At 33.0% G+C, this 14,264-nt stretch overlaps 1 protein-coding gene across 1 annotated transcript; it reads left to right on the forward strand.

Annotated features, from left to right (window-relative positions):
- The first annotated feature begins 10,618 nt into the window (after positions 1 to 10,618).
- On the forward strand, positions 10,619 to 11,894 carry LOC121259326 (glutathione S-transferase-like). Its single transcript, XM_041160875.1, has 3 exons — positions 10,619 to 11,008; positions 11,098 to 11,146; positions 11,246 to 11,894. The coding sequence occupies exons 1-3, from the start codon at positions 10,859 to 10,861 to the stop codon at positions 11,692 to 11,694; spliced, it is 648 nt and encodes a 215-aa protein (XP_041016809.1). The 5' UTR covers positions 10,619 to 10,858; the 3' UTR covers positions 11,695 to 11,894.
- The last annotated feature ends 2,370 nt before the right edge of the window (positions 11,895 to 14,264 follow it).

Below are 14,264 nucleotides of genomic sequence, written 5' to 3' on the forward strand. Positions count from 1 at the left end.
CTATCACCAAGGTGTGCACTCAAAATAGAGACCACTACTATAACTCGTGGCAGGGCCATATCCACTACTATAACTTGTGGTTGGCCGTATCCACTATTATTACTCATGGTTGGGCCGTATCCACTATTATAACCCGTGGCAGGGCCGTAACTGAACAGAACGGAAACAAAATCAAATTCAAAATCAAAGAGTCATGCCAAAGGTTTTCAGAAATCACATCTTATCCAAACAGAGTACTGAACAAAATCATATCATTTTCGTAATCAAAACAGATTCAAAGCATATTTACATAATTATGCAAAAATTTTCATATTCACTATTTTTGCATAGATCAGAAATGGAATGTCAAAAATAATCTCATGTCTACACCAATCATGATGGAAAATACTTTCTTCTTAAACAGAATCTCATGAATAATGCAGAATAAATAACTGAGATAGTTCAAATTGCTTTTCATAACCAAATATGTATATTTTCTAAAAGTTAACCTTAGCTTATTTTATTTTAATGCAAAGTCTAGCATAGGAATCTCGCTTACCTGGACTTCTTAGCTTTTTCAGAATTTTTCTAAAAAAATGTCGAACAATAATTAAGCGTCACCTATAAAAATAACCACGTAATTCTCGTAAATTTCGAATTAGTCACGTATTTCGATATTTAATCCTAATATTCTAAAATAACCTATTTAATTTCTCAAAACCTAAAATTTCATAACCTAAAATTATAAATCATCACTTTATAAAATCATCAATATTGGTTTAATAACTTTGACTAAAATATTTAAAAATTTGACCTATTTATTATTGAAAACAAACTACAAAATTTAATACTAGATAATATAATTACACCAAAATATTTTAAAATAAACCATAACTATTTTTTAAATAGACTAAATCATATCTAAAGTGTAAAAATAACATTACACAAATATTGTTGACTCTTAAAATAAATATTTACTTAATAACATGTTAAAATACTTAAGATGTCTCTGTGAACATATATATATTAGAGATTATTAACTCATATTAAAAGTTTAAAACACCATAATGCAACTTGTAGCTCAAAGGATAATAATGTAATTTTATTTAATTAAACAACACATTACCCAAGTTACATAAACTCATATTAACAAAACTACCTTAACAAAAACTCATGCTACGTCAAAGCAAAACAGTGGTTTGTGAGGTAGAGGCTCACCGAAAGATTGAGAGCTCGACGGGCGGCGAGTTGGGCGGTTGTCTACGGTGGTGAGGGTGGTAGTTACGACAGAAAAAGGCGGCTGAGCACGTGGGGTAGAAAGAGAAATGAGTGGGAGGAAGGGAGTTCGGTGTGAGGTAGGTAGAGGTAGCTCACCGTGAATGGAGGAGTTGCATGCGATGTAGAGATGAAAGGGCTATCCCAGCGGCAGAGCACTGAGAGAAAGAAAAATGACGAGTGAGAGAGAGAGGTATGAGAGCACCAAGAAGGAGACAGAGGGCTCATTACCGAGATAGTTACGCGCGGCGACTAGGCGTGGCTGAGATGTTGGACTATGGGTTCCCTTTGCATTGCGGAGGAGATGCCCAAAAGGGTTGGTAGTGCGAAACTGCCGTGCTTGGAGGAGCAACCAAATGCTCTGTTTTTCAGACCCAAAACAGAGGAGTTTCTGTTCACTATGCAGGTGGTTGTTCTCAGCACTTTGGTGGTGGTGCAGTGATGTACGGTGGAGGAGCTAGAGCTCCAGTGATGATCAAGTGGAGGTGATGCACGGTGAGGTAGAATTGCGATCCGTGGAGATGCAGTGCATGCACGGTTGCGTTGATTTTTGTATGGAGGTAGTGAGAGTTTCTGGGCGGTGCACGATGGAGGCTTTGGGCCCTGGGTGATGGTCGTTTACGATTGAGGGATTGGCATCAGACTAGGAGAGGCTGATGCACGCGACAGGAGGTTGAGGAAAAAAAAATGGTTGGTGGCAGCGAATGTAACAGAGGCAATTTTCCTATGTATGGACTAATATGTGTGTATATATATCTGATATGAAAACCCTAGAGAGATGAGGGAGACGTGCGTGCGGACGGAAATAGAGTCGTGCGTGTGCATGGAGTGGATAAAAATACACTAGAGACGTGTGTATGATCATACATGCTGTGGACGAGAGGAAAACTTAGGGTGAAAAATAGACGGAAACAATAAAACGTGCCGGGAAGTTAACGTGTGGAAAAAAAAAAATTTGAGCTTGATTGAGCCTTGGTGTTACATAAATTGGAATCTGTAAAGAGTAAAAGAATCTGTCATGGCATCATTTAGAAAGTTATTCATTGTTTTTTTGTTTGTATGTGCAGCCATTTGGTCAAGTTCCAGTATACGAGGACGATGGCATCAAACAATTCGGTAAGCAAGAAATATATGAATTATAATGCTATCCTAATGAAATCTGTGCACTTTTACCATACATCTCGATCTGGTTAATTAATGAAATGAAACTGAATATTGAGTGCAGAATCAAGAGCAATAATAAGAGGCGTGGGCCATGAATATTCCATAAAAGGAGGAGCTAATTTTCTGGGATCCCAAGAAGCAGGCCGTAATAGGTGATTGGATTGACGTCGAGGATCACTGGTTTGATCCTCCGGCATCGGAACTGATCTTTGAGATGGTGATCAAGCCAAAGAAAGGCTTGGCCATAATGGATCTTCGTATCATTGTGTTTATGCTCCCGCGAACTTGGAAATAATGGATGCTATATATATCTCCTTACACAATTGTTTCTTTTTTTTTTTTTTTTTGGGCAGCTTGAATGTTGAATGTCCTGAATAACTGTTTAGATAAAAATTGATTATTCTAATTATTTATCTTTTGCCAAGCTTTATCTTTAATACCCCTAAAGGTATTATCGAGATCACCCTGACAAGCCCAACTATTTGTCACAATTATTCTGTACCCTTGCCCCTGACTCATTTACTATCATATTTTTCACAGTAATTTTAACATTTGGATGGCTGATATGGATGGGTACGATGTAGGCAACAATTTTGTGTATAAAAGTTCACTTCTAAATGAGAGAATTTTTTTTTCTTCTAATTGAGAGATTTTGACAGCACTATTAATTCATCTATTAAAGTAGGGATGAAGTGAATAACTTGTGTGTCAAGACTTATTTCTAAAGGAGGAATTTTGACGATGCAGTTAGTTCATCCACAAAATTTAAACTTGGAAGGAATAATTTGTATGCCATAGTTTACTCTCGAAGGAGAATTCTAGCGATACAACTAGTTCATTCATAAAATTTAAAACTAGAGAGAACATTTTATATGTCAGAGTTTACTCTCAAAAGATAATTCTGATTATACAATTAGTCTATCTACATAATTTAAAATTAGACGAACACTTTGTACGTCAAAGTTTACTTCAAAGGAAGAATTATGATGATACAACTAGTTCATTCACAGAATTTAAAATTGGATGGATTACTTTGTATGTCATAGTTTATTTCCAAGTGAGAATTCAGATGACACAACTAGTACATTCACATAATTTAAAATTAGAAGAAACACTTTGGTTGTATGTCAGCATTTACTCTCAAATGAGAATTCTGGTGATACAAATAGTTTATCTATCGAATTTAAAATTAGAGGAACATTTTCTATGTCGGGGTTCACTCCAAAAGGAGGAAACTCAATGACACTATTAGCTCATACATAATGATTTGTTATTGTTTATGAGTGTCGAACTCAAGGTATTAATGTGATCAAAATGTTTTTTTTGCATTAAGTATATGAATATCATTACAAGGTTTCCTATACAGATCATGACTCTAGTTTCAGAGAAATATGAGCATGTTAGTTTTACATTAAGGCCTCGTTTGGGAATGACTCTAGTTCTAAATCTTGGTTTACCCATTTTAATTTTAATTCTAACATCAAGTATTGAATAGTGGTAAGGGTGATAAATGTATGATATTTAAGAAGATGGAATTAACTACTACAGACCTTGAACTTTAGAAATGAAAATGGTGAGATCTTATTCTTTTTGTATAGAATAGTTTATTTAAGAGGTATTATTATTTGAAAAGTAGGTTTCGAATAAGATCTTATCTATGTTGATACATTTTTTGGGATTAGACTTGAGTGCAAATGTTCATCTTTATTTATTTTGTCTATATAAGTTTCAAATCAAATTATATAAATGTTTATACTTATGAACTCGAGCACAAATGTTCATGTTTTAACTCATTTCAAAATGGCATTTATGTTGGTTCCATTTTTTCCTTCCAATAAAATTTATTCAATATGCATTCATAATGCTTTTGTTAAAAGTTTTCTATACTTATAGGCATGTATTGAAATCATATGAAATATGATTTATGAAAAACTTTTATAATTTATGACATAGAAGTTTGAAGCATGATTAAAGAAAAACTTTATTTGTGGCATAAAATTTTGGAGAATAACTCTAAATAAAAGTTGTAAAAATTAGTAAATAAGAGAATTTTTGCATTTAAATTTTCTAATCTCAATATGTGTGTTGATTTGTAAAAAAGGAAAGCAAAGAAAAAATATTAACAAAAAATGAGACAAGGAATATGGAGTTTCTTGAGATAAGATATATAGATACATGTAGACTTTTTCTATATAATGTTTGATAGATAGAAGTATTTCGTTACTTTCATAGATGATTTTTAAGGTATGGATTTATCTATTTGCTACATGAAAAGTCTCAAGTCATTGGTAATTCTTGAGAGACTTCTCATGGGGAGGAAATGCAGCTAATAAAAATGTGAAAATCATCGAATTGAATTGAAATTGTAAGTGACATGAAAAGTATTATTATTCAAGTCATAATCTTGATCTGTTTTATCAACTCCTTGAGACATGTAGTAAAACTAAAAAATAATGGTGTAGAACTTATATTGTGTTTTTAGTAAGGTAGTCTTAATTACTTATTCTTTGAGTTGTAAATTGATTTAAGACATATATATGTATGGATAGCCAGGCTAAAGTAAGATTTTATAATCTAAATGAAAGAAAGTTGAGCCCTATACAATTATTGAGTACTTAATGAGATTTAAATGATATAGATTGCATTGTTTCTAGTCATGATCTTAGTATTGAAGAAATTGAAATGTCAAATTCTTCAAGGTTGGCAAAATCAATGGGAGCATAGAAACTAGAGATGAGATTGTTGTGAAGTACATTCATGCATCTTCGAAAATGTTTGTAGTTTTTTTTTTTTTTTTTTAATGACCATCTCAATTATTAATTGATAGTATATATTATTTTCTATTTTATATGGTTAATGATAATAAATTAGATAAAAATTACATCTTTACAGTGAATTTTCATTAGATTTAACGCTGCTGGTAGACGGAAGGGGGGATTGAGAAGTTTTGAAAGTTCAAGAGTTCACTTTGATACAATTAATAATTTCAAAGGCACATTGTAAATTGAGTGAAAGTTCGAACGGATAAAATGTAATTAATCCTAAAATATTAAAATGATGTTGCTAGGTCAAATAAGAATAAGAAAGGAAAATAAACTGAGGGAAATTGTTTTGTTGCACTGATAGATTGGGGTCAAATAAGAATAAGATAATAAGATGACTTTGCTGAGATCAAACTTGTTGAACCATTTCAAGTTATTATAGTTAAAAGTAGGATGTGTTTATTTTAACTAACCCACTGCACTAACAGACACAAGACCACCCAACATGATGTGCTATCGCGGGCCATTTTATTGCCTTGTCGAGAAGCGGACTTTTGACTCCTAATATTAACATATAGAAAGACGTTAATTTAGATGTGTTAAAGTTTCTTTAATTGTAAGACATGTAATAGTATAGAGACAAACATATAAAATAAATCATTGAATATTTATAATTAATTAAGTAAATTATTTGAAGAAGCATTCAATGTTTAATAAATATTGTGGAATCACTTTATATATAAATCTTTTTTTCAATCTAAGCAGTAAGCACAACGTATTTATAAAATTCCGGAAAAGTCTAAATTCGAAAGAAATATATATTTTAACAGGAATGATATTTGCAGTCTTAAGAATTGCAATTCTGCACGCTCTATTTAAAAAAAATAAATAAATTTGAGATTCACATAAAAAAATTATTTTTTAATAATATATCATACTTTTTTTTTTTAAAAAAAGGTAAAACTTGCACAATTTAAAATTCTGTCTAACATTAGTCATATTTTATTGGAATATCCTGCTTTTGAGTCCTTTCCGACTTTTATTATAGCCATGACTTTGTCAACAACACTTCACTGTCATCTTAGTAAAATACTTATTGAAAAAAAAATACCCCTTGTATTTTCCTATTTTCTTCCTTTCACCAAACATCTTTTATTTATTTTTTTCTTTTTTTCATAACAAAAATTAAAAATATGTATAATGTGTAGTGTGTGATGCTGAGTAGCATAATTCACTCCTTTATATATACCTTTATATCTCTATCTGCCTTTTTATTTATTTATTTATAATAAAATATAGAGAAAATCTATATAAGCTTTTGGTGATGTTATTAAAAATGGTTAGATGAAATTAAAAAAAAAAAAAAAAAACAAAAGGCGTTTTATTTAATTATTTGAGACAGAAGGATTAATGAAGCATTTAATAGGGTCGGGTCATCTCTTGAAAATCGGAAAAATTGATCAAAATTAAATTATATCATGTAAATAATGTGTAGTGTAGAAAATTTATAATAGATGTTTTCAAGAAATAATATAACATGTACATGTTTATTTTTTTCTCCAAATATCCCCTTTCATTTCTCTCAATACATTTTCTTTATTCATAACATGAACCGCCAATAGGGCTTTATGATTATTGGTCCAAACCGAAAAAAATGATCGAATTGGATCGATAGTCTTAGTGGTCGGTCTCGAGATATGATTTTTTTAGATCGGACTGGATCGAGACTGACTGAATGTATATATATATTTAAATATTAAATATTAAATATATTATTTTATATAGTAGATGAATAAGTTAATTATGTAATTTTCATTCAAAGAATCATCATTGATCATATATATAATGAAATTGTTTAATATTCATTAATCATATATAAAATGTTAAAGTGATTCGGACCAAATCTACTGATATCTAATGGTCTGGTCCGACAAAAAAGATGGACGAAAATTTTCGATCCTTGACTCCTAGGACTGGATCAGATCGAACCGATTATACTCCTAATCACAAGTACCCTTCAATGTCCTTATATTTCCTTTTTTTATTTTACTTTTATAACATTTCAAATTTCATCTATACCGCATGCAACATGCATAGCAAAAAATTAATGAATTGACAGAAGTGTTGACTTGAAAAAAAATTAACTTGTTTAATTTTCTAATTTTTAAAATTATTTATCCAATGGCCGATAATCAATATAGCCATTTATATTGTTTCGCACAAGTTTCTTTTTGGGATTTGGTCACTCGGTGGTTATTTTGGATTTTATCCATATGTATCGAATTTGTTATAAACGATAGAGATAATTTTGTTTTGTAGTTTAAATAAAATAAATTACAGTTTTACCTTTCCCAGTTGTCTAATCCTATTTGGAAATAACAAAGATAATAAAAAGCTTGATTTCATATTCTTCAAATTTCAGATAGATTGAGAAATTCGAACTTTACCAAATGTTGTCTTTTAACCTTTTTTTCTTGTTTGTAGTGGCTAAAAAGTCAAAAGTGAAAAGGGATATTTTTGTCTTATAACTGAGTTTCTTTTTATTTTTATTTTTAAATATATTATTAAAGAGAAATTATATTTACAAGTTGATATATAAAACACATATAATAAAATATTTGTATAGCATAATTTAATTTAAAATATTCATTTTAAAATTTAAATTTTATAAATCAAAACGTATTATTTAAACGACATACATATTCCATTCTATATTTTAAGTGACGTAGATATTCTATTCTATTAACCAATTTGATAATAAAATAATTTTTATTAAAATATTATAAATTATAAGGAACCTTATCACACTCGTCCCGGATCCTAAATATAAATATACATACATTGTTAGTTTGTCGGCCATGCAACTCCAAAAAAAAAATGATACAACACCAACTTTTCTACAACTTTTACACAATCATGTAATAAAATAATTATGGCAAAAATAGTTTACTAGTTCTCATTCAATTATCCAGTCCGGTGTACGTACCACATCATAAATTACTTTACTGTCCAAGTGGAATGCCCTTACGTTACAATGATCACATTTTTCCAAGGGGCACATGCACTTGAATTAAGTAATATAAGAAAGCATCCACCAAAAAAATAAAATAAAAAACAGGAATAGTAGAGAGGAGCATCTAGATCATGAAAGAGCATATTCCTATAGATACCCCAAACCTCTCTTTCCCAGGCAACAAAATCCTCTCAGTCGTTCTCCGCATTCTAGCCCGTTCACTCGGAGGAGGTGGGTGGAGCTTCCACTAGCCACCTGTAATAGCTTTCTCCCATTTCCTGTTTTGTCAAAATTTTCTGTTTTCAATTTTAGGTTTTTCTCAAACAAGCCGATCTCTTGCCTTTTGGTGTTTCCCGACCAACACGCGCCACCTTTTCTGCATCTCCAATCACCTATCTTCAAGTTCGCGTAAGGATTTTGCTCTTTTGCTAGGCATGTTCGTCGCACATGCGACTTATGTCGTGTGCAACAACCACACGCCACCGCATCCTGGAGCTGCTCCTGATTACACGCTCGGCCTCCCCGTCATTAGAGGGTTTGGATCCTCTGGATCTAACCCTCTGTTTCACTCCTACAATGGCGCGTGACCTGCACGCGTCTTCACGGCCTGTGTTGGTCCTCTGCTGGCGACTCGACTTTGTTTCGGGCTGCTACCCTATGTTCTCACTTTTTCGAACCGAGAATCAAGTGGAAATGGATGCGACAATCTCTTCCAACCAGTCCAAACCAACAAGATGCAGCACACCTACCTCATTTTATTGCGGCTTTTAGTCGCAGTAATATAGTCTGTTTTATCAGACTATACAAAAACCACTTCACATCCCCTAGTGGGACATGGGTGGGACCGTGGGAGCCAATTAATTGGCTCCAAATTCCTCTTTTTTCTTTTTTATATGATGTATCTGTTGGTTTTGAAATGATTGTAGGGGACTTTTACTCCACTGAAACTTGTATCCTGTAGTCTTTTAGTTTATCTATAAAATGCTAAATTTGCCTAGAAAAAGAAAAAAGAAAAAAAGAGAGAGCATATTCCTATACAACTTTTGCCCACTATTTTCTTCGTTGATGCCCATGTCAATATATGAATTCCTTTGTCGTTCCTAAAGTTCTGTATCACCAACATCCATCTCATTCTTACTATTGAAACAAACAGTAACATCCTCTTATTATTATTTTTATTTCCAGTAAATATATCGATTAAATTAAGCTTTCGCCTATCTGAATAATGCTATATTTCATCTTAGATCTTATAATTTCCAATTCAAAAATTCTATATGTAGTTACTTTTGCATATTCCATTAATTAATATGATTGATTGTATCACTTTTTTTTAATATAAAATAATTATTTTGATCAATCATATTAGTGAAATATGTAAAAAGTACAAAAAAATGACTGTATATATAGCAGAACTCTTCCCAATTACGTTGTATTTTAAGTGGCTTTTCTTATCAAATACTTAAACATCACTCAGTTGAAATATATCACGTTACTAAGTATGATTGAAGAGGATAAAGATTATGATGAATAAGAACATTACTTTTTTTTTTTTTTCCTTTTATCTTATGGACAAGACCTCCAATAAAGTTTATAATTTGCGCCCAAGCCCTAGTTTCATAGGGAGTGAGAGTAAAGTGAAAATGAATGAGATTTTCTAAGTTTTTTTTTTTTTTTTAATTTAAATATTGTCTATATATAATTCAAGAGAGAGAGAGAGACAGAGATTATAAAGATTTTACTTTATCAAGTGTTGGGGTCTATATTACCCATAAATCCAATATGTCTTAACATTTAATATAGTAAAATTTAGATATTGTGTATATCATTCTTTAAATTATATAAAATATCCAAATTATAAAAGGCCTGGTCAAACATGGATGGCTTGACAATATCAAATTCAATGAAAAAAGTGGCTGCTTTTTAGGAATAAATGGTTTGACAAGTTTTATGAACTCGAAGGAAATAAATTATTTGGTATTTTATCATTTTTTTATTTTTTATTTATCATTTTTTTAAATATAAAAAAATTTCATACAACTAAATTTAAAGACTAATATGTAATATTTTAAATTATAAAATTATTTTTATTATAAAATAAATTTAATGTATCTTAAAAAACACATCAAATTATAAATTTATTTTTATTAAACATCCTTTACAGCTGTAGCGGCCCAGAGCCCTCTCTATCTCAATTCATGCACTGTGATGGTTACTTTATCATCGGGCGCATAAAAAAGACATAGCGAAAACACACCATAGATTTAAATACAAAAAAGACATCTTTAGGGTCTTCCATGCGTAATCGGCCGGCAGTTTCCTCTAATTTCCTCAGTTTTCTAAAAGAAAAACTGAACCAGACCACTAGATGTCCATTCTTAATTTCTTTTAGTTGAGGCACTTGGGATTGTCTGCTGCCTTTTATCAACTTGTACATAAAATAATCACTTCATGCACGTAAAAATAGATGGAAAATGCCAGAAATACCAAAACAAAGTGTTTGAAAATGGGGTTGAAATAATCTGCTGCCACGTACCTTGAAATTAGAGCATTCTAGAGGAGACTCTATATATAATATACATACAGGGATCAACTCTCTTCATAGCTCTGTTCCTTGGTATATCTCATCTCCTTCTTATTTCTCGATCATAAATCAGCATCCACAGTTATGGCGGCCATCAAAGTACATGGAACCCCTTTCTCAACAGCTTCGGCTCGAGTTCTGGCTACCCTTTATGAGAAAGAGGTTGAATTTGAGCTCGTTCCGGTAGACATGAGAGCTGGTGAACATAAAAAGGAGTCCTTCTTGTCCATCAATGTAAGGAAAAAGAAGCCATTAATGTACCGCAACGGTTTAATTAGTACTTTTATAATTCTGCTGAATCTAATTTATTGTTGTGGATGCAGCCGTTTGGTCAAGTTCCAGGCTTTGAACATGGAGATCTAACGCTCTTTGGTAAAGTTCATATGCAACCGGCAGATCAGATTACCTAATACTTTAAGTGCATGAATGAAATTAGTGTGATTGTCACGATTGGACCCTTTTGTACTGCAGAATCAAGGTCAATTACAAAGTACGTTGCCAACGAGTTTGCTGAGAAGGGGACCGACCTGGTATTCGGAGACTCTAAGAAGAAAGCAATCATAGGGGTGTGGATGGAGGTGGAGGCTCACCAATTTGACCCGGTAGCTACGAAGCTTACCTGGGAGCTGGCAGCCAAGCCAGCGTTTGGCATGACTACAGATAAGGCTGTCGTGGAGGAGAACGAAACTAAGCTGGCTAAGGTCCTTGATGTCTATGAGAGTCGACTGGCCGAGTCCAAGTACCTGGGATGTGAAAGCTTCACCTTGGTGGATCTGCACCACCTGCCCAATATACATTACTTGATGGGCACTGAGATTAAGAAGCTCTTTGATTCCCGCCCCCATGTCAGTGCGTGGATAGCCGATATCACAGCGAGGCCAGCTTGGTCGAAGGTCATTGCCATGCAAAAGCAACAGTAAGGAGTAAACTGTTGTCGTGGTGCTCTAGGGGTCAATTGAACTCAATAATTATGTGTTTTTCTTCTTCAGTTTTTGTTCCTAGTGTTTCAATCTCCCCCCTGTTCGGTGTCTGGACCTGTACTATTGTGTTGTTTTCTCTGAGTTGTTACTGGTGTTTCGCCTTCAATCTTTAAGTTGAAGGGCTTCAAGTTTATGCAGTATTCCGTTGTTTTTCAATGGTTATTCTTGCACGGCAAACTGTTAAGATTAAAAAGAAAAACTACTCAAATATTTCCTCTCTTCAAGTGAGATTCTCGTCTCTCATGTATTACTCTAGCCTCGTGTGCATACCCATCTTTCTCCACCTTTATTACAGCATCCCATCTTTGCCCTCCACCCAATGGAACTTAATCCATTCGGCCTGCGGAGGGAGATTCATCCCCTGACATCGACCAGTTAACACTACACACTGAATTGCATGGTTTGACAATCCATTAATCCAGCTTGAACCTGACCCCCTCCCAGCCCAACACAGCTTCCAGCCTCACCCTTAGTGGGGAAATTTATTTCTCACACACCTTTAAACAAACATATAGTGAGAACAACCATCCTTTTCATTCTCTCCGTCCCATCGACGCCTTTGATAGAAACTAATTCATTTTCAGCTTCACCAACTGAATGACAGATAGACAGAGTTTTCAATCTCAGCCCATGGAATTCCAATATTTGTTACAAAATCTCCACTTCTGGAGGACTCGCAATCTGTGTACGCTTGGGAGGTAAGATAAAGAAGATCGATTACCAAATCAAACCAATCTCGTAAGTCTTCATACTAACCCTTGATGGTTAAATTCAGGTGCTAATGTTTCTATTACTATGCAAATATTCCTTGCAAGCCGTACACCAAAACTAAATGAGCGATTAATTTTCATGAAAAACGTGAATACGACTGAAGTTTTAATTAAAGGAACCTTTAGTTTAGATTTAAATATTGGTCATTGTTTACGCCTTCATGATACAGTCCCTGTTTCTGTGAGATGTAATTTGCATTCCTTATTTAGACTTGATATTGATGATTATTCGTTTTTCTTTCGTAATGACTTTTTTTAATTTGTTGAAAAATACGCACCTTTACAAGAAAATTACTTATTTGTAATTAGTTATTTCCAACGAAATTGATTATTTTCTATCAAAATGAGTCTATTTTTATCGTAAATAATCGTTATCGTCACAAATAATCAATCACAAATACTTATTTTTCTTGTAGCCAGCCTTATCTATTGGTTTTGTGTTTCAATATAATGTTGTGTTTTGTTATTTTTAGTAAAATTGTGCGTTTTGTTTTGAGTGATGCGTTTTGGGAGTTTGTCTGTCACTTGGTTTCTATTGTCTTCAGTCATGTTATCTAGTTTCCTTTTTTGTTAGACGGTTATGTTGTAAGGATTTGAGAGGTATAAGGCTGAGTGGGGAAGAAAGAGAGAATTATTCTGGAAATCTGTTGAACCCTTGTAGTTTTCATCTGGAGGAATTGGGTGGCCTCGAACTCGCCTATGCATGTATGAATTTCAGTTTACTCTTCTACTTCTTGGTCTTTTATTATTATCATCTTTCTCATTTCTCAATTCCCTATTGTACCAGTAATTTCTAGTGTGAGGAGAGTGAGGCCAAGGATTAATAAAAGAATGGATACTTGTGCATTTAGATTTTACCAATCTTGGGATGTATGTGGATTTTGTTAAAGAAAAACAAACCAAACATATTAAAAAAGGTGCCGCAAGAAGTAAGGAGTTTCTAGAAATAATACATACAAATAAATGTGGACCATTCTACACTGAATGCTTTGTGGAGAAAAGTATTTTATCACATTTATAGATAATTTTTCACGGTATAGATATATCTATCTATTATTTGAGAAATCTCAAGCTATTTCAGTGCTTGAGGTATTCTGACGTCGGACCAAAATAGAAGGTTATTCTGACGGCGAGTTAAACAATGGAAGTTAGAGATTGAGATTGTGAAAAAATTACAAATAGAGAGAAACTCTGAGATTAAGGTTTTAATATAAAATAAATCAATCATCTTTTCTAAAACCCACAAGTCAGGCTTAAATAGCTAACGAAAAATTACAAAACTGTAATTAAGGCAAAAGAATAGAATACATAATAAGATAATTATGACTAAAATCTAGCCTAAGAATTTAGAATAAAATTGTTACTAGTCCAGAGAGTTGCGGTACCCACAAAATAGGGCACAAGGGTCAAGAGACCACGTGACCCTCATTGTAAACGAGGAACAAACCAAACAACTTGTCAATCACAAAATTAAGGGAAAAGGCCTTGTAACATCAAAGCGAAGAGCGACACGATGAAAAGCCAAAACCGGCTAAATGTTCACAATAAGTACAATATAGAAATGTTCACAATGTTTACACAATGAAAACCAACTATCACACAATAAGTGTCCACAAAGCTCAAGAAACAAGAAAGCTAAGAGCTAAGGCTGCTAGAAGGTGGAGGTGGGTGAGAATCATCAAAAGCATCGAGCATGGTGTCCCGGCCAAATGTGTCGACAAATCGACACGAGGTCACATT

The sequence above is a fragment of the Juglans microcarpa x Juglans regia genome, chromosome 4D (assembly GCF_004785595.1).
Source record: "Juglans microcarpa x Juglans regia isolate MS1-56 chromosome 4D, Jm3101_v1.0, whole genome shotgun sequence".
Taxonomy (NCBI): Eukaryota; Viridiplantae; Streptophyta; class Magnoliopsida; order Fagales; family Juglandaceae; genus Juglans; species Juglans microcarpa x Juglans regia.